The sequence below is a fragment of the Podarcis muralis genome, chromosome 17, assembly GCF_964188315.1.
Source record: "Podarcis muralis chromosome 17, rPodMur119.hap1.1, whole genome shotgun sequence".
Lineage (NCBI taxonomy): Eukaryota > Metazoa > Chordata > Lepidosauria > Squamata > Lacertidae > Podarcis > Podarcis muralis.
The window spans coordinates 33,379,838-33,406,277 of NC_135671.1; the positions used below are offsets into that span (position 1 = coordinate 33,379,838).

Below are 26,440 nucleotides of genomic sequence, written 5' to 3' on the forward strand. Positions count from 1 at the left end.
AAGCCTCTGCTTAAAGACCTCCAAAGAAGGAGACTCCACCACACTCCTTGGCAGCAAATTCCACTGTCTCACACAATTTATGAAAGCAAACTGTTTATATCATAATTAATCCCCCAAACCATAATTTCCATGTAATTTTAACACGCTTTAATTGTACAAAACCCACAAAGATTAAAGATCTCCGTTAAGAAAATGATGGTAGCAGATCAAATAGGAAATCTGGCTCAGATGCAAAAGGCTGAATCTCTCAAAGGAGGAAGAAATTCCACAGCTCTGTAAACCACCAATAATGCCTTTCAAGAATGCCTGTGTACAGGTCTTATGAATTTGGGACCCACAGATGGGATAGCCAAGAAACTTTTAGCCAAACTTAATCATAGTAGGACACCAAGTAGGAGATGTATTCAAGGCCAGAGTGTCCGAGTTCAGGTGGTTGCTAAGCAACCTGTGGCTATGTGATGGTAACCAGAGCTCGGTGATGAATCTCAGAAGATCTGTTCAGCTGGACTGCATGTTGGTAATAAATTGATGTCCCAACAGACTGGCTCCTATTTGCCAGAAGTAAGTGCCTTGTTGTTTCTTCTATAACTAACTTGCAGGAATGGATATGGCATTTTTGTGGTCCTCCACTTTTTGTTTTTTGTATTTCCATCCTTGGGGGTTGTGTGGTGGAAATCTTCCCTCTTCCTTTTCAACTTCTTCCCCCCTCCCCATCCAAAACAGCACAATCAGCTAACTCCCCCCCCCCCCCAGTCTCTCCAAAGTCCATGCTGGAACATGTGTTGATTTTTTTCTCTAGAAAAGGAAGTGACCGACTGAGGAATTGAACATCATGGATGTGGCACCAAGTCAAGACAAGAAACTGAAGCAAAGAGGGTGCGTTTCCTATAGCTTTCAGTTTGTGGCTTGAGAAGCTGTCAGTGAGCCCAATATTGCAAGTGTGTGCTAGAAAGCAGCTGTCCTCAGCTAAGCAAATTGAGGGTGAATGAGATGTGATCCACACCTTTAGCCCTTGTGCGGACTGAACCAGACTGGGACTGCAGTGTACGGAAGGGTCTTTTTTACACTTAGTTCCACCACAGCCTACCATTGTCCTGATGTGAATTAAAGGTAAAGGGACCCCTGACCATTAGGTCCAGTCGTGACCGACTCTGGGGTTGCGGCGCTCATCTCACTTTATTGGCCGAGGGAGCCGGCGTACAGCTTCCGGGTCATGTGGCCTGCATGACTAAGCCGCTTCTGGCGAACCAGAGCAGCGCACAGAAACGCTGTTTACCTTCCCGCCGGAGCAGTACCTATTTATCTACTTGCACTTTGACGTGTTTTTGAACTGCTAGGTGGGCAGGAGCAGGGACTGAGCTACGGGAGCTCACCCCGTTGCGGGGATTCGAACCGTGATCTTCTGATCGGCAAGTCCTAGGCTCTGTGGTTTAACCCACAGCGCCACCTGCGTCCCTATGTGAATTAGGCTGCAGTAATTTCCCTTCCATTATATACAGCAAACATGGGGGGGGGGAGTGATAAGTTCAAACAAGGGCAAATAGTCTAAACCAGAGGTCAGCAACCTTTTTCAGTGGGGGGCGGGTCCACTGTCCTTCAGACCATGCAGTGGGCTGGACTATATTTTGGAGAGAAAAAAGAACGAATTCTTATGCCCCACAAATAACCCAGAGATGCATTTTAAATAAAAGCACACATTCTACTCATGTAAAAACACGCTGATTACTGGACTGTCTGCAGGCCGGATTGAGAAGGCGATTGGGCCAGATCCAGCCCCCGGGCCTTAGTTTGCCCACCCCTGGTCTAAACTTTACCCCTGCTATTTATTTATTTTTAAACCACCCAACCACAAAAGGGATAAAGACATGAACAACATCTCCTATACTTTGATCCTGAAAGTACATGACTAGTGGTTCAAAATCATTGTCCAGAGAATGGGTGCAGAGAGAGTTCTTATTAATGAAGGGTCACTTCTCCATCAATAGTTTGGGAGGGGAGGGCCGACTGAATGCATTTAGCAGAGTTAAATCACAATACAGTGGTGCCTCGCAAGACGAAAAGAATCCGTTCCGCGAGTCTCTTCGTCTTGCGGTTTTTTCGTTTTGCGAAGCAAGCCCATTAGCGGCTTAGCGGATTAGCACTATTAGCGCCTTAGCGGGCTTAGCGGATCAACTGATAAGCGGCTTAGCGGCTTGGGAAAAAGGGGGGGGGGGAAGGGAAAAAACCCTGCAGGAACTCGCAAGACATTTTCGTCTTGCGAAGCAAGCCCATAGGAAATTCGTTTTGCGAAGCATCTCCAAAACGGAAAACCCTTTCGTCTAGCGGGTTTTCCGTCTTGCGAGGCATTCGTCTTGCGGGGCACCACTGTATAAAACATTCAGTTGGGTAGAGCAGGGTAAGGGACAGCTAGAAGCACAGAATCCTAGAATTGTAGAGTTGGAAGGGACCACAGGGTCATCTAGTCCAACCCCCTGCAATGGAGGGATCACAGCTAAAGAATTGCTGGCAAAACGTCATCCAACCTCTGTCAAAACAACCTTCAGTGAAGCAGAGTCCACGACTTTCTGAGTTGGGGAAGAACATTTTTTTTCACCTTATCTTAGGGTAGGAAAAGGAAGCAACAAATTCAGTTTTTAAGAGGGTAGATTTACAGCCTGCTCCTATGCAAGCAGTTTCGGATGTGGGGAGCGATTTTTGTTTGGGGGACAAAAATGGCCTGAGGAGAAAGGGATAAGATTCCTGGCCTTCCCCCCACAACATCATGCCAGTCATTCCCTTGCTTCTGTAGCCTCAGCAACAGCACAGTATGAAAGAAAACAGGCTAACAAGAATAATGGAGGTACATAATGTAATACCACCTACTCTGTTTTTCTGTTGGCTAATTGCACCAGGTTCTTCTATACAAAAATTGATGAACGGCCATTAGATGTCTGTCTTTAGGCATAAGTTGAAGCTGAGGAGCCATCTCTTTTGCCATCTTTGGGGATTCTACAATGGTTCTTCCACCACCCACTCAGTCCTCACTTAGTCTCTCCCCATCTAAACCCAGAAACTTTGAGAAAGAGAATGCTTGGCTGCAGGAGTGGATCCACGAAGAACTTGCTCATGGTGAAGTCTGGCAGAACCAATATGAGGCACTCTTGGGACATCAAGCCCAGCTCTGCTCCTTGCTGCAGGCCAAGAGGTGAGAGGCTCTCAGAGCGGGCACCCAAAACAAGGAATGGGGCACAGGGCAAAAAACTGTCCGTGGCTGCTCTAGACTTGCCTAAGGGTGTGTTTTATTTCCAGTTAAGTTTTTTAGGCTGTTTGGTGCCTGAACATTAGCCAACCTTCGCAGGAAGCAGCAGCAACTATTCCTCTGGTTGGTATCAATACAGTGGTGTAGCGCTGGTTGCCAGTTGCCTGATTCGCACACCTTCAAAAATTGTTTACCAGGGGCCATGGCTCCCGGGCACCCTGCACCATAGCTGTCAACGTTTCCCTTTTTTAAAGGGAAATTACCTTATTCCGAATAGGATTCCTCGCAAGAAAAGGGAAAAGTTGACAACTATGCCCTGCACGCTACACCCCTATATCAATAGATTTTTTCAGCCATTTCCCCATTGTTGCACTGAGTTGAAAAAGAGATGCACTGTTACAAAGGATGCTGGGATATATCTCTTGGATTGTGTCAAGTAGATGCTTGGGGTAACAGAACATATTTTAGGCAGACAAGTGAAAGAGACAGGAGTCTCTGGCAGGGAGGCCAGGGCCTTACTGAGTAAGGGAAGAACTTCTTGCAAGGTCCTGGTGCACTCGATCCTGGGGGATACAGCTGATTCTCCCCCTCTGCAGTTTTGAACCCCTGGAGAAGAAGACCCGGGCACTGCAAGAGGAGCTGGAGGAAGCCCAGGACGCCCTGAGGGAGTTCCAGAATCGAAGCCGTCAACGCCAACTGCGCATCCACAAGCAAGTGAGACCCTTGCAGGGAATCTTTGGGACTCCTTTATTCCCCCCCCCCCCGACTCTTTGGTAGACCTTCATACAGTCATTGCTTCATGGAAAGAAAGAGGTGTGGCGACTGGCTTTGTGGCATGAAGCTCTAGGTACTCCCTACAAATTTTTGCTGGGGGGAGAAGGTGCCACTGGAATGGTCCCACGGATGAATTGGACGGATGTTGCATCCCTTTAGCTCAGTGGTTTTCAACCAGTGTGCTGTGGCACCCTGGGGTGCCTTAATGATGGTCAGGGGTGCCATGGGCAACACTGACCTCTGTCCCTCTTTCCTTCCCTATGGTGTCCTCTCACATCTTTGCCTCCCAAAGGCTTGCACAGCTGTTTGGTGCAGCAGCCCTGGCTACAAGCTCCCCAGGCGAATGGTGCCTCTGGGACTGGCCAGGGGGTGCTGGTTGCCAGGAGCTGAGGTGGCCTCGAAGTAAGCAAGCAAGTGGGCAAGGGAGCCCAGCTAGCCAGTCCACTGCCAGTCCTTGCTGTTGGGAATGGGTAGACAAGTCCCAGGCCCCTGTGGGGCAGTGTGAGGAGGCACCTCTTTTTGGGGTGGGGATGGGGGACAGCAGCAGCAGCAGCCCAGAGGTCTCCCAAGGAGAGAGGAGAGGAGAGGAGCTGAGGCAACACTCCACAAGGGTGGGTGTTGGAAAAAGAGTGAGAGGTTGCCAGCTCTGCAGGCAAGGGGCCAGAAACTTTTTCAGCAGGGGGCCGGTCCATTGTCCCTCAGACCTTGTGGGGAGCCAGACTATATTTGGGGGGGGGATGAACGAATTCCTATGCTCCACAAATAATCCAGAGATGCATTTTAAATAAAAGGACACATTCTACTCATGTAAAAACATGCTGATTCCTGGACCTTCCATGGGCCAGATTTAGAAGGTGACTGGGCTGGATCCGGCCCCTGGGCCTTAGTTTGCCTACCCATGGCGTAGCATAACTGGTCTCCTGAACTCCACAGGGGTGCTACAGGAAAAATGTAGTTGGTCAAGGGAGCCATGGACTCAAAAAGGTTGAAAACCTCTGCCTTAGTTGTTTAGAATGTCAGTCTTTTAGCACAGAAATCCCATTTTCTGCCTTAAGGCAAACATTCACAGTTCTTCTGTTCAGTAGTGTCTGCCATTGAAAGTCAGCACCACCCACCCTGCTTTGAAGAGGGTGACTTCAGGGAACATCAGGGGGGAAAAGTAAATGCATTATCAAAGATAAGGACCAATTTCCATAAACTGATTTAGTGTAAATGCCTACTTCAGGAGCGATTGGTGTAATTCAATACCTCTCAAGATAGCACCTGGCTATCACGGGTGTGTCTATTCAGGAGCTAACTGCTGTTGGGGAACTCCAAGGCCTCTGCTGCTCTCTCTTCTCATTGCACAGAACTGAAGGCAGGCCTGTGGGAAAGTGCCAGCCAGCTCTGAGTCCTATGAACAAAGGAGGGGCATCAACAGGATAGATAAGCAAGCCAAGCCTTAACAATATTATCTTAACCCTGACTGTGGCATTCTTATTTTATTCCTCTTAGGTCAGCCCAAGTTCCAATGGTGCTTCTCCGTCTGGAAAGGCCCTTTGTTCCATGTAATGAGTTTAACAAAAAAAGCCCACAATTTAATCAGGACAGCTTCTTGCCTTTTTCCATTGTGTTTGCCTGAGGGATGGGGGGGGGGGGGGCGGAGATAAAACAATCTTGTTCCGTTGTTTTGTGTCACTGTTGCTTATAAGCCTCCTTCCAGTAAAAAAAAATAAAGGCATCAGTGGTGGGTCTCAGACATTTCCCTTCAGGGACCACTTGAAAATTGCTGAGGGTCTTGGCAGACCACTAAATTATTTTTCTGCCTGTTGTAACAGTGATAATGCACTGTGCTAGATGCTGTGTGATTTTAATTATGTTTTTACAGCATGCCACCTGAACGAAACTGGTCTGCAGACCGCAGTTGGGGAATCCATGTTTTAGAATCAACAGTTAAAGGTTTTGAAGTCCAGTGTTTGAAACAGTTCTTTAAAATGATGGCACTTTATTTTGAAATATTAACGCAGCAGATATTATATACTGTTGTTTTCTGTGTTTCGCTTCTTAGCTCATAGCTTCTGCTACTTCCTGGGTCCAGAGATGTTGTTTTCTATTTTGCACATTTCCCCTGCTCCTTATCTGAATTCTTACATACATTTTAAGAAAAAACAAAACTAGCATTTGGAATTCAGCTTCTGGCTAAGAGGAACCTTTCATCTGTGCAAGATTAAATAATTCCTTCCCTCCCTCTGCATACTGTACTGTTCTGCTGTCGTCCCCCAACTCCTTCTCCCTCCTAAGCCAATTTTGAGGGGGCATGCGGGGGACGGAGGAAGAGGGTGAAAGCCCTCTTGGGCAAGTGGGACTCACTGAACTGATGGGGTTTATAAAAATGAATCTCACCCAATAGATTTCTATGATGATGCTAACAGAGTTCAGTGTTAATAAGCACCTAATTTATTTTTAAAATTGCTTTCTTTCTCCTGAGCTGGTGCAACATGATGGAGACACTGGAAGTTGCCTTGTGCCCAGTCCACCTAGCTCAGGACTGTTGGTGCTGACCTGCAATGACTCTTCAGGCCTGAGGGGGGAAGTCTTTCCTAACTCTGCCTGAAGACATTGGAGGACTAAATTTAGAACTCTGCATGCTATGCTAGTGCTCTGCTAAAATGAGGAAATAAGGTACCTGAGGTTACAGACACCTCAGGTTACAGACACTGCAGGTTACAAACTCCGCTAACCAGGAAGTAGTACTTCAGGTTGAGAACTTTACCTCAGGATGAGAACGGAAATTGCGCAGCAGTGGGAGGCTTCATTAGCTAAAGTGGTACCTCAGGTTAAGAACAGTTTCAAGTTAAGAACAGACCTTTGGAACGAATTAAGTTCTTAACCCGAGGTACCACAGTAGTAGTTACTTGAACTTACTACTTTGCCCTAGAGAAGACATTTCCAGCCTAGGTCCCCACATCCTCAGAATACTTCTACTGCGCTTACTTTATAGTATTGCTGAAGGATAACAAAATGTTGTAATTGAACCAGAAGTGCTATATAAATTCTGGTCACGCTCGGCGGTAAAATATAAGACATTCGCTCCAACTAATGAGTATGTACAGCAAAAACAAAACAATAAGGCGCATACAGCTTCAAATAGATAACATCATGTGATAATACACATTTACTTTGATATCACATCTGTACCATAAATTTAAAGTACCACTTTAACAGTCATGACTCCCCCCCCCGCCCCCAAAAAAGAATTCTGGGGACCATGGGCATAGCCAGGATTTTTGTGAGGGGAGCAGGACTTTGTTGGGGGGGCAGGACTTTTTTGGGGGGCAGAACCAATGTGATTGGTCAGTTAAGTATTTCTATTGTTTTACTTGATGGGGCAGCTGCGCCCCCCCTTGGCTAAGCCTATGCTGGGAACTATAGTTTGTGAAGGATGCTGAGAGTTGTTAGAAGACCCCTATTTCCCACACAAAACTATAATTCCCAGCGTTCCCTGGGAAGAGGGGTAGGCTGTTAAACCACTCTGGGAGGGGAAATAGGTAAAGGTAAAGGTACCCCTGCCCGTACGGGCCAGTCTTGACAGACTCTGGGGTTGTGCGCCCATCTCACTCTAGAGGCCGGGGGCCAGCGCTGTCCGGAGACACTTCCGGGTCACGTGGCCAGCGTGACAAGCTGCATCTGGCGAGCCAGCGCAGCACACGGAACGCCGTTTACCTTCCCGCTAGTAAGCGGTCCCTATTTATCTACTTGCACCTGGGGGTGCTTTCGAACTGCTAGGTTGGCAGGCGCTGGGACCGAACGACGGGAGCGCACCCCGCCGCAGGGATTCGAACCGCCAACCTTTCGATCGGCAAACCGTAGGTGCTGAAGCTTTTACCCACAGCGCCACCCGCGTCCCCTCTGGGAGGGGAAATAGGGATCTCCTAATAACTCTCAGTTCCCAGGATTCTTGGGGCAAGTCACAACTGTTTAAAGTAGTATCATAGTACTTTAAAATGTATGGGTGTTGTGTGTGTGTGTGTGTGTGTGTGTGTGTGTGTGTGTGTGTGGCAGGAGGGGAAAAGAATTGACATAGAATTATAGAACTGTAGTGTTGGAAGTTCATTTAGTCTAACCCCCTTCAGTGCAGGAATCTTTTGTCCAAAGTGGGGCTCGATTCGAACCCATGACCCTGAGATTAAGAGTCCTTCCTTTACCATAATCTGAAAGGGAAAGAGGAAAATCTGTGCAGGTTTGTGTGTTTGAATAGAGCAGGCTACAGAACTCAGTCTGATCTGTCTCTGGGAAGCAAGACTTAGTTAGACCTTTCCATCTCTTCTCTAAATTACAGCAGAAGGAAAATCAGAGAATGGCTGAGACTGTTAAAGAACTGGAAAAAAAGGTGAGAGCTGCTTGATGCGGCAAATTTAGCTGGGACCAACCAGCATAGGTTCCATCCGTCTTCCTGAAGGCCTTGGTTGTCCGTGCAGCAGGATCAAGTCATTAAACTTTCCCTAGGATGGTGCCACTTCACTCTGCAAGTGAGGAATTCACATGTTTGAGTGGTGACCTAGCCAGCAAAGAACCAAAAACTAATTGCAAGTAGAAAACTAGCAATGCCAAAGACATGGGTTTAACCTTAATCCAGGCCTGCTCTTTTTCTGTGTGCAGTTTTTTTCACAAGCCAGCATTTGAAAGTGCTCACAAGATGCAGTGCAAGCACACCATTTGAATGGCAATGCCCATCAGCTTTGAGTGCCCCCAGCCCCCTCAAATACTTTATTGGTGGGGCAAAGGGACCAACTCTACTTAACACTGTGCAAGTTTTAACCGCAAATTGTCTCAAAATGATTGCTGTCCTAGGTTTCAGTTCCTTGAGCGCGCTTCTCAGAACTGCTTCCCTCCATGCGCCCAATCATGAAATCTTTTGTTCTTACTATAATTGACTTGCATATTGTAAAGAAATCAACTTTGACTTGACTATCGTTACACAAAGGTCTTCAAGCAACAGTTGGAGGAGAAGTCCAACAAGGATATCCTAAAGGAGCTGAGAACAGAAGGCATTGAGCTGAAGGTGAAGGTCACATTCTTTGTATGTCTTTGTATAAGGACCAGCTGATGGCACTATATCAATACATAAGGCAGATGGGGAACCTGCAGACATCCAGATGTTATTGGACTGAAACCCTCATTGGCCACATCCAGCATGGCCAATAGTTAAGATGACGGGAGGCATAGTCCAGTAACACCTGGAGAGATACACGTTCCTCACCCCTGACCCTGAACTGTAAGAAAAACAAACAAGGCAAACCCAGGAACAACGGTAGAACCTAGAAGCAAAGTACTCATTCCGATAGGATAATTTACCTTCCCGCTGGAGTGGTACCTATTTATCTACTTGCACTGGTGTGCTTTCGAACTGCTATAGCTAGGAGGGACATTCTGGAATGTGTTGATAGTAACATACTTTGGGATATTAGTTTTGAGAATGGAGGCATTAGAAGTTAACAAAGGTATTCCTGCTTTTGTTGGTGACATGCTTGAGTGTGTGCTTTCTGCTTTTGGAGCACAGGACTTTGCTCCCAACTTGCTCAGAGGGAAAGGATGTTTCCAGGGTTGCATGCCAACTTGACTGGGACAGAAATAGGACCCGAAGGCAGGGGTAGCCAGTCCTATGCCCTCCAGATGTTCAGAGAATAGAATTGTAGAGTTAGGAATGATTCCAAGGGTCATCTAGTCCAACCCTCTGCAGTGCAGGAATCCTGCCCACAGCCATCCCTGTTTGGGCTTGAACCACCAGTCTTCTGGTTAACAGTTAGGTGCACTGACACATTGCACCATATTCCTTCCATATTTCCTGACCTTTGCACCTGGCTACCTCTGATCTGGGATGCGGGTGGCGCTGTGGGTAAAAGCCTCAGCGCCTAGGGCTTGCCGATCGAAAGGTCGGCGGTTCGAATCCCCGCGGCGGGGTGCGCTCCCGTTGCTCGATCCCAGCGCCTGCCAACCTAGCAGTTCGAAAGCACCTCCGGGTGCAAGTAGATAAATAGGGACTAGCGGGAAGGTAAACGGCGTTTCCGTGTGCGGCTCTGGCTCGCCAGAGCAGTGATGTCACGCTGGCCACGTGACCCGGAAGTGTCTCCGGACAGCGCTGGCCCCCGGCCTCTTGAGTGAGATGGGCACACAACCCTAGAGTCTGTCAAGACTGGCCCGTACGGGCAGGGGTACCTTTACCTTTACCTTACCTCTGATCTAAAGGAATAGAGAACAGCTCAGATGGTAAGTGGCTGTGCATTTGTGTCTGAATGACAAGGTTGCTAATGCAAGAATGTTCTTTTTTTTTTAACCTTACTCCACAGAGGCACTTGTCTGAATGGGAGGCCAAGTGGCAGGCAAAGAACGACAGGATCAGACAGGTAAACTCAGATTTATTTGTGCTTTCGATATACACATGTTCCCGGTGGTAAGTTAAGGCAACTTTGTCTCTTTGGCTCAAGGAAGGACTTAATGTTGAAGCAAGGCTCAACTCCACAAACTACTCTCAGGATCTCCTAGCAGCTACCATGGCTTGGACAACGGCTCTTACGATTTATTTGTAGGAATGTGTTGCAAAGGAAGCACAACTTGAAGGCAGCATCTAAGGCTGGAAACAGACTGTTTTTTTCATAGTACTTAAGTACATAGTACATAAAAGAGGGCGTAATTTTGAATATACAGAGATGAATAATATCACATTTTTCCAGACCCCATGTCATCACTAGTAAGATTGGTTTAGTCTTTAAGGCTAGGAGGAATGTTAGGAGTTGAGGAAACTTTGTTGTTGTGGGTGGAACCTGAACAAAAGAGTTCTGTTTTGTTATGGGTGTTTCAGAGACAGCACCAGATTGAGAAACTCAGCACCACCATTCAAGGATTGTCTCTGAAGAGCCAGGTATGTCCCAACTATCCCATAGAATCATGGATTAATAGAATCGTAGAGTTGGAAGACGCCCAAGGCTCATCTAGTCCATTTCCCTGCAATGCAGGAATCTCAACTAAAACACCCATGACAGATGGCCACCCAACCTCTGCTTAAAAACCTCCAAGGAAGGAGAGCCCACCACCTCCCCAGGGAGTCTGTTCCAATGTCAAACAGCTCTTAGTGTCGGGAAATTCTTCCTGAAGTTTAATTGCAATCTTCTTCCTTCTCACTTGAATCCCTTAGTTTGGGTCCTCCCCTCCTGATCATGAGAAAATATCAACCATATCAACCTTTATTACGATCCAGAGACCCAACAAAGTGTTACAAAGCAATGCACAATTCAGACTAGTCTACCTCCGGGTTAAACAAGCATTTTGTTCAGACTTAAAGATAGGGATCATTGGTTCTTGCAACCACAATAAAAACTTCACCACTGCTAATGTTCTAGCGTTTGTTCAGTCTTCCAATACGAACCTGACATAGTGAGCCTCTGATTTTTCCCAGGAAAGGTACCAGCAAGGGTAATATCGGTTCAGCCCTGGCTTGCTCATATTTTGCACAGTGCAGCAAAATATGTTTTATGGAATCAATGTCTTGATCACACGAGCAAAGTCTGTCCTGGTGGGGAACTCCTCTCAACCTGCCACCCAACACTGCAGAAGGAAAGACGTTTAGTCTGGCGCATGCGCAGTCTGTATGGGCTGCGCCACCCATATGGCTATCATATCTCCTCTCATATCTCCTCTGCGCCACCACTGGCTATCATATCTCCTCTCAGTCTCCTCCCTACCAGGCTAAATGTACCCAGTTCCCTCAGCTGTTCCTCATACAGCTTGGACATGCCCTGGCAAGTTCAAAGTAGTTCCAAATTAGTTCCCATATTCTTGGGAAATCCTGAACTTTTTTTTACAGGCCAAATCATTAGACTAGGAAATATCATTAATCCTTGTCCCCAAATCCATAACATATAATATAGTACTCAAATTCTCCTGTCCCCTCCAGTTCATGGCTGATAATTGAGCCTGCAGCCTGATTGAACTGGGATTCAGAGAACAGAGATTACTAATGTCTAAAAAACAGGTGTTGCTTTTTTTGTTTCTCTTTCTCTTAATTCCAACAACAAAGGAGCTGCACAGAAACATCACCCTCTTGGAGGACAGTGTGATGGAAGCTCAGCAGGAAATAGCACTGTAAGTTTAAAGCAATAATAGTCGCTTATGGTGAACTGGAGAGGCAGACTGACCAAATGAGTGAACTGTTTAGACAGCATGTTCTATGTTTATGATAATATTTTATTCTCTTGCTAATTATGCTGTTTTAAATTAGGGCCTTCTCGGTAGTGGCGCCCACCCTGTGGAATGCCCTCCCAGCAGATGTCAAGGCAATAAGCAACTATCATACTTTCCAAAAACATCTGAAGGCAGCCCTGTTTAGGGAAGTTTTTAATGTTCAATGCTGTATTGTGTTTTTAATATTCAGTTGGGAGCTGCCCAGAGTGGCTGGGGAAACCCAGCCAGATGGGCAGGGTATAAATAAATAAATAATATTATTTCCTTTAGTAATGTTTTCTTTTGTCACACACACACACACACACACACACACACACACACACACACTACACATTGTTAACTTTGCCACATTAAATGTGCATTCCATAGTTGACCTCCTCTGGAATGTTTTATTTTGAAATAACTTTAAGATGATAATTTAGTTTCCTGTTAAATATGTAGCTTTGAATATATACTTTATATCTGTCTTTCTTCTGTAATGTTGTATTCTGGATTGTTTTATTTGATGTTTAATTGGGGTTGTAAACAGCTTTGATTCCCCCCCCCCCTTAAAAATAAAAAGCAGTAATGAAATGAAATGATGATGACAATGACGATTATGATGATGATGATGTTCAAACCCACCTGAGTGGCCTTGGACAGGGCCCTCACAAATCTCACCATCTGGGAATAATAGTTGCAGGCACCAGAGCAGGGGTCTGCGACCTTTAAGACAAAAAGAGCCACTTGGACCCGTTTCCAAAGGGGAAAAAAACTGGGAGCCGCAAAACCATTGCGACATTTAAAACAAATATATCTCCGGAGCCGCGATCTGACAGCGGGTGGGAAGGTGACGTCGGGATGGTGCGTCCCGCACGTACCGCCCCCATGCGACGTCACAGCCAGTACAGTGCCCGCCACAGTGGGGAGTGTCGGGGCACACAATGCGCCTCCTCCCCTCGCTAGTATCCGCCCCGGAGCCGCGGCAAAGGTGTAAAAGAGCCACATGCGGCTCCGGAGCCGCGGGTTGCTGACCCCTGCACCAGAGGTTATTGAATGTGATGAAGTGTTCTCTCCCACTTTAAGAATATAAGCTGCCTGGAAATTGTAGAGCAAAAACAGACATCCCTGGGTGTATTTCAGGGTTACTTGTGTGTTTTCTCTTAAAATGCAAGTGTTTGGGGTTAGTATTAAAGTTTGCTACAGTGTGTGTGTGCTTGAGTAAATGCTGCATTGGGGACCTACAAATCAACATAACATTCTCCCTAGGGTTCAAGCAGAATCAAAGGCGAGAAAGAAGGAAGTACAATCAAAGTAACTATGTTTTGGGCCCACAATATATCATGCCATTGCCGCAGTGCCCTTTCTTGTCCTGCCTTCTGTTTTGCTTCTTTCACAAGCTTTTCCTTTTGGAGATGTAATACTATGTTCTGTTTCAGATTCCAGAAAGAGCTACTTTCAGAACAAGTGGGGACCTCGAATGGGGGCTTTCTTTTAGAGGAACGAGCATGTGACCAGATGGTATGAGGGGCACAAATTATATGCGCAAAGTTCAGGGGGCATGTGAGTCAGGGGACGTGACGTTTGTGGTTTACATGAAATGTTTATGGGCTCAAATCAGTGTCATTCCTGGGTTCAGACAGAATGTAAGGGGGAAATGATAGCATATAAACCCTGCCTTAGTACCCCAGAAACTTCAGAATTCAAGCAGCACAACTGAGGTAGCAGAGAATCAAATCCTTCAGTGTTCATCCTTGCCACATTTCTTCCTATCTGGCTCCTTGTTGCCAAAAGGAAGGTATAAAAATATAGATCAGTGGTGGGAAGCCTGTGGTCCTCCAGATGTTGATGTATTTGGAAATAAAACTCATCCGTGGTTCACTGCAGGGGTGCCAGATTCCATGCTCTAGGGGGCATTCTTGGTCTACAGCAGAATATAGGGCTTTTCACAGTACACATGCTCAGCCGATCACTTGAATCTCAACATATGTTTTTTTTGTTCTCCCAGAAAAGGCTTCCATGTTTGGAACTAAACAGAATCAGTTTCAAAGAGCAGCTCCCTTCCTGGTAAGTGATCAAATGGATTATCAGAGAATATAATACAAACAGGGAGGACACAGCGGGGTGAGAATTTCGGGGTGAGGAGAAGGGAAGGCACAGACATTGCGTGCTGATGTGGTTGGTTGGTGGTTTTCAGGCTGTGTCCAAGGGAATACTAGCATTCTTACAAAGATCAGGGGTTTCTCAGAGAGAAGATACTGAAAAGCAGGATGCCTTGGAAGACACATTGTCCATACAATCAGGGCAGGATTTAGGTTTCATGAGGCCCTCAGCTACTGAAGGTAATGGGGCACTTTATATATCCAACTGTCCTTTGTCAACAACAAATTGCCGCTGTTTTTTGTGTTGAATATATGCTATATGGTAATTTATGGACCTAATAGGTATCTGAAGCCATCTGCACATGTTACCATGCAACCAGTCCATGCAGAATGTAGGCACCCTATATATAGAAATGAGCAAACCAGTGATATTTAGGGAGCAGGTTAGCAGGCGAGGCCCATGACTTACATCATAGGAGCCTACAAAACACAAAACACTGTTGCTGTATGTAGGTTTTATTTTATTTGGGTTTTTTTATCTTATATTTTGGAAATGTACACCCAGTTTTTTCCCTTTAATTTTTTTTTGGCGCCCCAAGAGAGTGGGGCACTAAGCTATAGCTTGTTTAGCTTATACGTAAATCCAGCACTGCGTACAATACTGTCTCCTGCAAATGAGTGTTAGGTGGGCTCAAGGGTATAATCTCAATTCATGTGGTAGACCTGACCAGCATGCTTTGTGAACAGTTTGCGTGCCTTACTTAGAACACTGCTCAGAATCCCTTGCAACACGTAGGTGTTTCTTAGCGGACAAGAGCTCCCCAAAGACAGAACCACTGAGAACCAAACCATCTTCTGCAGCTGACTTTGCGTTTGGTGTCTTGTTTCTGCTTGTAGGTCATTCTCCTGCATCTGTCCCCAGCGCCCAACTCTCCGGGACGCATGTAGCTTGCTGTGGGCATTAGCCAAGGCCTTGCTCCTGATCTTGCTGTTGGCTGTCGGCTTCCACTTCCTCCAAGGCTGGTTCTCCAGCCAGCCATGTCTGCAGATCTATTCAGCTCCTTTGCTTTATATCCAACCCAAGAGGTTACTGCCCCCTTTAACTTCGTGAAGGCACCTAGGCTTCTGTGGTTGAATGTCCTTTAATAAAGTTTAATAAGAAGAAATCTGAGATCCACCGTCAAACATCTGTCTTTGTGTGGTTGAGTTTTGTTTTAACAAATAGGTGGGGGGGGGGGAGATTGAATTTATGGGTTGAAATTACAATAAAGGTGATTCCGACTAAACGTTAGGAAGAGACTTCCGACAGTTGAGATCTGTTTGACAGTGGAATGGACTTTCTCGGAAGCTGCTTGACTCTCCTTCATTGGAGGTTTTTAAGCAGAAGTTGGGTGGCCATCGTGTCATGGATGCTTTTGTTGAGTTTCCTGCATTACAACGGGTTGGACTAGATGACTCTGGGGATCCCTCTCAACTCTACAATTCCATGATTCTAAAACAGGAGTGTGCTGTGGGGAGAAGGCATTGACTCACCCCCCCAGCCCCAGCCCAGATCAGAATCCCCACCTACATCCTCCATCTGCTATTTATAACAAAAAGAAATTAATCCAGAATGTGGCAGCTAGACTGGTGACTGTATAACACTGGTCCTGAAAGACCGAATAAATGAGTTTTAATAATGATAATAGCATGTAAGAGATGAAGAACATCACTGTGGAACAACTTATCACACTGGTTATCATTAGTGAGGAGGACTGGCCGCCTTTTCTTTTTTTGGCCGTGTCGGATTTGATGAGTTTCTTTGACAGGCAGTTGAACTCTTTCCTCGACAAGTTGCTTCTCCAAGGCCTGAATGTTCCCAAAAGAACATTATGCTGTTTTGGGGGGACAGGGGGCGGGCTGGTGTGGAGGACTCCCTGGTCCTGAATGGGGTAACTGTGCCCCTGAAGGGCCAGGTGCGTGGCCTGGGAGTCATTTTGGACTCACAGCTGTCGATTTTGGACTCACAGCGCAGGGCAATTCTGTATCCAGGGCAGCTGACTACCAGCTCCACCTGGTACGCAGGCTAAGACCCTGCCTGCCTGCAGACTGTCTCGCCAGAGTGGTGCATGCTCTAGTTATCTCCCGCTTGGACTACCACAATGCGCTCTATGTGGGGTTACCTTTGAAGGTGACCCGGAAACTACAACTAATCCAGAATGCGGCAGCTAGACTGGTGACTGGGGGCGGCTGCCCAGACCACATAACACTGGTCTTGAAAGACCTACATTGGCTCCCAGTACGTTTCCGAGCACAATTCAAAGTGTCGGTGCTGACCTTTAAAGCCCTAAACGGCCTTGGCCCAGTATAACTGAAGGAGCGTCTCCACCCCCATAGTTCTGCCCGGACACTGAGGTCCAGCACCGAGGGCCTTCTGGCGGTTCCCTCTTTGCGAGAAGCAAAGCTACAGGGAACCAGGCAGAGGGCCTTCTCGGTAGTGGCGCCCACCTTGTGGAACACTCTCCTATCAGATGTCAAAGCGATTAACAACTACCTGACATTCAGAAGACATCTTAAGGCAGCCCTGTTCAGGGAAGTTTTTAATGTATGACATATTAGTGTATGTTTGGTCTTTGTGGAAGCCGCCCAGAGTGGCTGGGGAAACCCAGCCAGATGGGGGGGTACAAATATATTATTATTATTATTATTATTATTATTATTATTATTATTATTATTATTAGAATTATAGGGACTACCTAAACAGTATAGAAACTTATTCATGTATGCTACTACAGCAGCAAGAATGTTACTTGCCCCAAAATGGAAAGAAGTAGAAGTCCCAGCAAAGGAAAAATGGATATGAAACTTATGGAATAAAGAATAAGAAATCAAGACAACTTTTTATAAAATAATGGAAATGGTTTATTGAATACTTGCAGATAAATTGTAAACAGATAAGAACATTGGCAGGATTATTGTAATAACCTACAGTTTCATAAGAGTATATATTTAAAGCAGATGAATACATGAGCAAATTAAGTCAATTTGGATATGCAGAAGATATTGAAAATAAACGTAAGGAAATGGAGAAAGAGGGGGAATGAAGTCAAGTTTTGAAATGTTAAAATGACTGTAAAATTATTGGAATGCATAAACCTGAAAATCATAAATTGCATATATATATATGCACACATATGACTAATGATCTGACAGCAATTTTGAAGTTGGTGAAATGTATAAATCTGAAAAGCATAAATATAATGTTATGTACTGAGTTGAATAGGATCCAAAATGCAGCAGTCTGATTGGTCCTAGAACAATAGGATTCCGAATGCAGCAGTCTGATTGGTCCTAGAACAATAGGATTCCGAATGCAGCAGTCTGATTGGTCCTAGAACAATAGGATCCAGAATGTAGCAGTCTGATTGGTTCACAGGAGCCACCCAATCCAGCTCCAGGTGGAAGTGAATCCACAACATGATTGGCCTACAGGAGAATCCTGGAATTAGCCAATCACGTGGGGCCCATTGTGTAAATAATGTATATAAAGCAGACATTCTGGGGGAACTTCCATTCCTCCACACCACTATGAGCTGAATAAAGAGCATGAAATCCACTCTCGACTCCAAGTATATTTCACATAATAATAATAATAATAATAACAACAATAATAATAATAATAGAACTTTTGCGCACAAAAAAACGAGGACCCCCGCCCTCTGCGCGCACCTCCCAGGCTCCCCCGGTTCCCTGCCTTTCCTCTAGGGGCGCCCGAGAGCGCGCCCGCCTTCCCTCCGCCGTGAATCACTCGGCTGCCGATAAAAGCGCAGATTGCGCGCAAGACGCGAGCGGAGCCGGCGCGCCCCAACCTGCGCCCGCCCCGCCCAGAGAAAGGCGCCGCGGGAGGCGGGGTGGGAGGGGCCAAACGCGGGCACGTGACCCATCCCCACCCCACCCCACAGCTTCCCTGGGTCGCCGGCTGTATTTTGGGGAAGCGAGCGAAAGTGGCCGAGTTCTGTGTCAGCGGCGCCTCGGTCTCTTCGGTTCCCGCACTTGGCTGAGGGCGGCGGCGGCGCCTCCGGAGAGAGAGCTGGGTAAGCGACCCAGTTTGCAGTTTGAGGGACCCCCCCACCCCTTCTGAGCCCCTCTTGGTCCCGGGGCGCGGGGGGGGCGGCGGCGAGAGAAGGAAGCGCCGCCGGGAATGGCTTCTTTCCCTGTCAGAAAAGGGACGGAAGGGGCCCAGCGTCTCTCTCGGTGGGCAAGTGAGAGGGGGCAGAGCTCCTTCTGGGGGGCGCTTGCCCTCCTTTTTCTCCCCCCCCCGCCTCTCTGGCGCCGCCCACAAGACTGGCAGCAGGTAATCACAGAGAGAGCTCCTGGGCATGTGCAGAGTACGCCGTGGAGTCAGGCAGGGAAAGCATGCCTCTCCAGTGAGGGAAGAAGTTGGGAGGGACCCCCAGAGTCATACATACAATCATAGTTGGAAGGGACCCTGAGGATCATCTAGTCCAACCCCCTGCAATGCAGGAATATGCAGTTGTCCCATACAGGGATCAAACCTGCAACCTTGGCGCTATCAGCACCATGTTCTAACCAACTGAGCTATCCAGATAGGATTTTAAAATATTGGAGCTCTTTGTCAGAAGTGGGATTCGAACCCACGCCTCCAGGGGAGACTGCGAGTCATCTAGTCCAACCCTGTCCCTCTTTCGTCTTATTACTGAAGAACACACACACACACACAAAATTTATTTTCCACTTAATATACAGTGGTACCTCGGGTTACATACGCTTCAGGTTACATACGCTTCAGGTTACAGACTCCACTAACCCAGAAATAGTGCTTCAGGTTAAGAACTTTGCTTCAGGATAAGAACAGAAATTGGGCGCGGCAGCAGCAGGAGGCCCAATAAGCTAAAGTGGTGCTTCAGGTTAAGAACAGCTCCAGGTTAAGAACAGACCTCCGGAACAAATTAAGTACTTAACCTGAGGTACCACTGTATAGATTCACATCATCATTATCCACTATACTGCCCTGGTGCTTAGAGCCTATTGACTTCCTTCCCTCCCACCTCATAGCTTTCAAAATTAACCTTTATATCATTGCAATTTATACGTTTTCCAATTCTAATTACAATTACAGAGTGACTCCAAATTTAATTTACTATAGAAAGATAGAAAAGTTCTCATTACAGGTCTTCAGACAACCCTGGTAGTGATGTTAATTGCTTACAACAATCTCTCCAATATCATATAAATTTATTCTAATCCTTTTGGAATACTTGGTCGTGCTGGTTTCGGATTTTTCCTGTCCGCTTCGCCAGTTCTGCAAAGTCCACCATCTTCATCTGCCACTCCTCTTTCATTGGTACTTCTTATTTCCGTTTTTGGGCTAAAATAATTATTGCCACAGTCTTTTATCTTCCCTTGGTATCTTTTCACCCACTACACCCAGTAAAAAGGCTTCTGGTTTTTTAACAAAAGTATTTTTAAACATTTTCTTTAACTCATTATATTCCATTTCCCAGAAAGCGTTTACCTCTTCAATAAGTCCACCACATGTGGTGGAAGATACCTTTCTTATCCTTATATTTCCAGCACTCATTAGTCTTGTACATTTTAGCCAATTTAGCTGGTGTTAAATACCATCTGTACATCATTTTCATAACATTTTCTTTAAGTGCACTGCATGCAGTAAAGTTAATACAGTACCTTCCTTCCACAAACTTTCCTAAGATTCTAACTGAATATTATATCCAAAATCTTTAGCCCATTGTATCATCACCCCTTTGACCTGAAGAGCATATGTTTAAAGAGGATTGAAAAATGTTTATTGAATATATAGGGGAAAATTGTGTACACTTGAAAACGTCAACAGCATTAAGATAAATTCAACAGTGTAAATAAGTTTTGATGGATGTGATAATAGAATAAATACTGAATGGTTTACTTTATATAAAATAAGCACGGATTTATGTTAGGCAAAATGAACCATGGAAAGAGAAGAAGGGAAGACATTTATATTTTAAGGTTATTTAAATAAATATTCTAAATTGTAAAACAGAATATTAATAAAAGAGGTTTCCCATCCCTGATCTGATAGATCTCCCAATCACCAGCAGCTCTTTCAATCCCAGGTCTTTCCTTCTCTGAGCTTAAAACTGCTCAATGCTCTGCACATGCCCCGGGGCTCTTTCGTCATGGTCAGTTGGTAGGCTTTCTTGACTCTTAGGGAGCATATCTACCTAGGATTTGTTTGCTTTCCCCACCAAAGAGTAAAGTACAGTGGTGCCTCGCAAGACGAAATTAATCCGTTCCGCGAGTCTCTTCGTCTTGCGGTTTTTTCGTCTTGCGAAGCACGGCTATTAGCGGCTTAGCGGCTTTAAGAAAAAGGAAACAAACTCGCAAGAACTCGCAAGACGTTTCGTCTTGCGAAGCAAGCCCATAGGGAAATTCGTCTTGCGGAACGACTCAAAAAACGGAAAACCCTTTCGTCTAGGGAGTTTTTCGTCTTGCGAGGCATTCGTCTTGCGGGGCACCACTGTACGCCTTTGTGTGGAGTGGGAGATGCTGAATCCTGAAATCTTCTTGGGTGTAAATGTCATCATGTGTTTCAGATCCGTTGTTGCGCTTTCTAGCTCCTTGTCTTAAGAGGGGCGTTGCTCTTGTAGCTCTCAGTCCCATATGTAGCTGGTGGCATTCCTCACGTGAGCAAACTCTTCAGGATCTTGCAATATGATGCTGGAACCCCTGTTAGCAGCTACTGACCGACAGCTGGTACTTGAGCTCATTCTTTAAAAAGGTAAAGGACCCCTGACAGTTACCGTATTTTTCGCCCCATAGGACACACTTTCCCCTCTCCAAAAATGAAGGGGAAATGCGTGTGCGTCCTATGGGGCGAATGCAGGCTTTCGCTGAAGCCTGGAGAGCGAGAGGGGTCGGTGCACACCGACCCCTCTCGATCTCCAGGCTTCAGGAAGCCTTCCGCAAGCCGTGGGAGCCCATGGGAGTTCCCGCCGGGCTCCCACGGCTTGTGGAGAGCTGCCTGCATCCCGGAGCCTGGGGCGCGCAGCGAAGCGCACCCCGGGCTTCAGGCAGCTCTCTGCAAGCCGTGGGAGACCGGTGTGATGTCGCTCCGGTCTCCCTAGGCTTGCGGAGAGCTGTCTGCATCCCAAAGCCTGGGGCGCGCAGCAGAGCGCACCACGGGCTTCGGGCAGCTCTCCGCAAACCTGGGGAGACTGATGTGACGTCGTGCCGGGCTCCCTAGGCTTGAGGATAGCAGCCTGTTCTGGGGGCTGGGGTCGGGGGAAGCTCAGGCTTCCCCCGCCCCAGCCCTGCGCCTGGGGGGGAAATAATTTTTTTTCTTTATTCCCCCCCCCAAAAAAAACCTAGGTGCGCCCTATGGGCCAGTGCCCCCTATGGGGCGAAAAATACAGTAAGTCCAGTCACGGATGACTCTGGGGTTGCGGCGCTCATCTCGCTTTACAGGCCGAGGAAGCTAGCATTTGTCCGCAGACAGTTTTTCCAGGTCATGTGGCCAGCATGACTAAGCTGCTTCTTGCGAAACCAGAGCAGCGCCGTTTACCTTCCCGCCAGAGCAGTACCTATTTATCTACTTGTACTGGCATGCTTTCAAACTGCTAGGTTGGCAGGAGCTGGGACCGAGCAACGGGAGCTCACCCCGTCGCGGGGATTCGAACCGCCAACCTTCTGATTGGCAAGCCCAAGAGGCTCAGTGGCTTAGACCACAGCGCCAGCCATGTCCCATTAGCTCATTCTTACCTGCTGTTAATAGGGAGTGCTCATGGAAATAAACAGGAAAGAAAAAGGGCCAAGAGAAGGTCCTATGCAGCTTGGTCAGTAAGGGGCTAACTAAGGAGTCTGTTTTCCTTGTTCTATCCCTTGGAGAGCAATTGGATAAAAACAAATCTGCCTTCATGTCAGTAAAAGCGCTGAAGATGCTTTGTTGCAATGGAAGCTGAAAATTCAGAAACGGGGCTGCAATCACCAAGGATACAAGGTACTGTATCCTTTTCAAGGCTACTTCTTGACCATCACTCATTGCTGTTGCTGTATTCCTTGCAGGGACTTCAGACAAAGGCCTCATGCTGCGCATCCTGCTGCTGTTGTCTGGGTCCGTCCTCCACAGTGCCGTCTCGGGGAGCATTTCCTGCTATGACGACTCTGGGCAGCCTGTGGATTGGTGTGTGTTTCCTTGGACCTGATTGCTTTTATTACTCTTGTTTTATTTTATGAGGTTTACATACTATGCTTCTGCAAAGTTTTCAGGGTGCTTTAACCAATAAAATAAATAAATAAGGATTTTACACTCCTAACAAATGTGGGTAGGATATTTGAAAAGGGGATTGTAAACTAGGAATGTCTAGTTAGGGCACAGGTGGGCAACATGGTTACTAAGTGGAAAGGGCAGACTTCTGTCCCCTGTGTGGCAAGGTGTGTGATTTCTAATGGGCTTTGGGTTTCAGGTTTATTGCCTACAAGCTGCCCAAACCCCATCATAGCCCCCCAGCAGAGGGCATGCGGTACATGTATCTAGACGGCCAGACCCAGGGCTGGGTACAAGGCAAAAGCCTGATGAACAGTACCGAAGGAGCCGTGGGACGGACTGTACAGCAGCTGTACAAAAAGGCATCCGGGAGACAGGTGAGTCTGAGAAAAGGAGGCGTGAGGCTGCTTTTCCAGTATCCCAAATGAGTAGGAGTGATAGGAAGGGTGACGTTGGTTGCAAAGGCTCAATTCTAGCCCAAAGCAACAAAAGCCTTCACTCCAGGTAGACTGGCTCACTGTCCACTGGCTGACTGTCTCAGTTGGCTAGATTAGAGCCCAGGCTTTCCCAATAGGTTAATTACTTTAAAAGGGAAGCCGACTTATACCTAGTGAGGCCGTTAGTCCATTTAGCTCAGTGCTGTCTGCAAAGACTAGCTGTTGGCCTCTTTAGTTTCAGGCAGGAACCTTTCCTCATACTGCTTGGAATGCCAGAGATGGAAACTGGAACCTTTTGCATGCAAAACAAGATGCTCTGCTACTGAGCGATGGCCCTAAAGCTCAGATTTATTTTGTGGCTCCTGCAAGAAGTGCTGCATGATCTCCAAGGTCCAGCCAAGGATCCTTTACAGCAGGGTGGCCCAAGGGCCACATGCAGCCCTCAAGGCCTTTTTTTGGCAGCACTTGCCAACTTTGGAAGCCCCCTCCAGCCCCCCTGCTGCCTCCCCTCATGCTGTCACGTAATGGAGGTGCTGGGCTTTGGGAAGAAGGCGTGAGGGCTCAACACAGGATCCTATATTCCTCCCGCCTCCTTCCCAAGGTCTCATTAGTGCTTTTCCAGCTTTGGGGAAGCTTTTAAACACCCCTTTTACATTTGCCAGTAGTGCAGCTACCTGGACTCCTTGTGCAGTTTGGCTGGCTCTTGAGTGCCTGGCCCAGAGGAGGGACTAAAGTATTGGCTGCTTCCGTAAACTCAGTGAAGGGGAAAGCTTGGAAAATAGACCAGTTCTCTAACCACCCTATCTTTCATTTCTCACCCAGGAGGAGCAAACAGCCTATGTCCTTTACAATGATGAGCCCCCAAGGGAGTTTGTCTCCAGCCTCAATTATGAGCCTCCAGATGAGCTTTTCTCCAGCCTCAATGGCCATACAAAAGGTAGACCCCCCCTTCTCCAAATGCATGCAAAGGAGCGCAGCAAATGTGTCCTAAGTTTGAAGAAGGTTGAGAACTTCAGCTACTGGTTCTGCGTTATTGTCAACTTGTGTGGTGGCTGTAGATCATGACTTGGCCAGACCAGCCACCTGGGCACCTGGCACAACACTCTTGGAACTTCAGCACACCTGGGTTAAGTTTCAACCCCCACTTTTGTTTTTGTTTCCCCTTCTAGGAGTCATCCTGCTAGACAAAACACAGGGATTCTGGCTGCTTCACAGCACTCCTCATTTCCCGCCCAGTGCAGATGAGCAGTATGACTGGCCTCACAGTGGCCTATCCTATGGGCAGACCTTCCTGTGCATCACACTTCCCTATGGCCAATTCAAAGAGATTGGTAGGTGTAGGATCTTGATACAGACAGAATATTGATACTGGAAGTCAGAACTCTGGGATTCTTTCCAGGCTCCTGGTAGGGAAGGGCTAGGGCTTCCCTATGGTAGGATTCCCCTACAAATTCTGTTTCATTGACATGTGTTTTGTATGAACCAGACCTGTATACAGAACCATAGGGGTACGTGGTACTTTACAGAGTAGCTTAAGACAGAAATTGGCCCCTGTACTATTTGAGACTATCCCCAGCTTCGTGAAAATATGCCACAGGACAGGGAAAGTTAGGAGAAAAGGATCCAGTTCATCTATGATCTAGTGGAACCAGAGCAAGGAACAGAATTGCTACAGTTGGGCTTGGAAGGCTATCTGTTCTCAGCTAACTTTGCCGGATAGATACCCAGCTGCTTTGGTAGGGAAATGGGTCAACAAGACAGCGTTTCTCCTGCCCCTGACAAGGCTGTGATACAAGATGCATATGCCATGCCAGTCATTTTCAAGGACAGATGGGGCAAGCTATCCCTCATCCCTCTCCCTGTCCTATATACCTCTGGTATGTAAGGTTTACATACACAGGAGTTTGCCCTTAGGCATGAAACATAGCTCAGGTAGGTCTATTGGCTGGGATGGTCGATGGAGCCTGTACCTGGCATATCTGATGCCACCCATGTAAATCTTGAGTGTCTCTATTAGGTTTTTCAGCTTGGGGACAGCTCTTTTACAAGCCAGTGTCTCTGATGTGCCACATGTTGTCTCTCTGCTGCAGGGAATCAGCTGCTCTACACTGAGCCTCTGGTCTATGATCATCATGTGGAAGGAACTTTTGCCCAGGACCTGCCTGCCTTGTTGAATGCTTCAGAGGGGCAACACATTGAGGAGGAGCCTTGGAACTCCACCGTGGCCCTCAGATCGGTGGGGGGCAAGGAATTTATCAGCTTTGCAAAGTTTCGTGCCTTTGACGATGGTAGGTGATGAGATGGGACCAGCTGAAAAGGGAGGCGATGGGAGATGTTTAAAAGAAGCAACACGTTTAAAAGAAGGGGTGGTAATATGTCCTCACGGTCATGTCAAGGCTCTTCTCATAAGAACTTTTCCTCTACCCAGATCTCTACTCAGGCTGGCTGGCCCAAACTCTCGCCAGTAACCTCTACGTCCAGTTCTGGCTCAGGTCCAGAGGGATCCTGCCTTCCAATTGTTCCGGGCACTTCCGAGTCTACAATATGGAGGAAATAGCTTTCCAGCATGCAGCCATTTCCTTTGCTTCCATGGTGGACCATTCCAAGTGGTGTGTGAGCACAGAGAGTGATCCTGGCTGGGCCTGTGTTGGGGACATGAACCGCAATCGTGCGGAGGAATACCGTGGGGGTGGCACCATCTGCTGTCGTGATGCAGCCGTGTGGAAGGCCTTCCGCTCTTTGGTACAGAAGTACACCGATTGTGATGGTGCCGGGCATCAGCCAGTTACACAGACTGTGATCACCTGAGAAGCCTCAGCCATACTAGGCGAACATAGCTCACCAAACTGGGTAAGAGTGCCATGGGTGACTCCCAAGGGCTAAGCACCACCACCTCAAATTGTTCCCATGATCCTGTTTGCTCCTCCCAGTTTTGGGTCCTGGTATATTCTGGTGCTGTGAACCATCCTTGCTCCTGTGAAATGGTCTCTGCCATTTCTTGGCTTCCCCAGTTTCCTGCCTTCCACCTGTTTCTGAAAATGACCCCTTGCCAAACTTGGGAACATGATAGGCTTTGCTTTGGACTTCCCTCTCCTTCAGTGTCTTCAACATAACAGCACCTGCCACAGTTTTGGGGCTGTATGGAGAAAATAACTGGCCCACAGACGTTAATTTGCTGCAGCAATTTACTTTTTGTATGTCTGTGCTTTGTATAAATATTTGATTCCAACAGCTGGGTGTTTGTTCAAGGAATATGGATTTTTGGGGGGTAGGAAAAAATGACATAAAACTGGTATCACAAGAGAGGCAAGGAAATGGGTGTGATTTTAAGAAAGGCTTGTAATGTGAGACAGAATGCTGGTTAATGGTCTCAAACAGACACCCCTGATGCTGTGAGATCCGTCAAGATAAGGAGCTATTTAAAAATGGC

At 46.9% G+C, this 26,440-nt stretch overlaps 2 protein-coding genes across 2 annotated transcripts; both read left to right on the plus strand.

Moving 5' to 3' along the window:
- Positions 1-799: 799 nt before the first annotated feature.
- Positions 800-15,488, plus strand: LOC114588183 (uncharacterized). The gene is made up of 11 exons (XM_028713177.2): positions 800-876; positions 3,050-3,184; positions 3,835-3,952; positions 8,331-8,381; positions 8,976-9,053; positions 10,339-10,395; positions 10,851-10,910; positions 12,066-12,130; positions 13,648-13,729; positions 14,217-14,275; positions 15,208-15,488. Exons 1-11 carry the CDS (start codon positions 833-835, stop codon positions 15,419-15,421), a joined length of 963 nt encoding a protein of 320 aa, XP_028569010.2. The 5' UTR covers positions 800-832; the 3' UTR covers positions 15,422-15,488.
- A 2,627-nt stretch (positions 15,489-18,115) lies between these two features.
- Positions 18,116-26,241, plus strand: DNASE2 (deoxyribonuclease 2, lysosomal). The gene is made up of 7 exons (XM_028712309.2): positions 18,116-18,383; positions 22,372-22,489; positions 22,773-22,950; positions 23,833-23,947; positions 24,180-24,341; positions 25,101-25,298; positions 25,439-26,241. The coding sequence occupies exons 2-7, from the start codon at positions 22,392-22,394 to the stop codon at positions 25,816-25,818; spliced, it is 1,131 nt and encodes a 376-aa protein (XP_028568142.2). The 5' UTR covers positions 18,116-18,383; positions 22,372-22,391; the 3' UTR covers positions 25,819-26,241.
- Positions 26,242-26,440: the final 199 nt, after the last annotated feature.

Coding starts and splice junctions, on each gene's coding strand:
- LOC114588183 (XM_028713177.2), top strand. CDS start 833: ATGGATGTGGCACCAAGTCAAGACAAGAAACTGAAGCAAAGAGG. Junction 10,396..10,850: donor AGAACGACAGGATCAGACAG/GTAAACTCAGAT, acceptor TGGGTGTTTCAG/AGACAGCACCAGATTGAGAA. Junction 14,276..15,207: donor AAAGAGCAGCTCCCTTCCTG/GTAAGTGATCAA, acceptor TTCTGCTTGTAG/GTCATTCTCCTGCATCTGTC.
- DNASE2 (XM_028712309.2), top strand. CDS start 22,392: ATGCTGCGCATCCTGCTGCTGTTGTCTGGGTCCGTCCTCCACAGTGCC. Junction 23,948..24,179: donor CCTCAATGGCCATACAAAAG/GTAGACCCCCCC, acceptor TTCCCCTTCTAG/GAGTCATCCTGCTAGACAAA. Junction 24,342..25,100: donor TGGCCAATTCAAAGAGATTG/GTAGGTGTAGGA, acceptor TCTCTGCTGCAG/GGAATCAGCTGCTCTACACT.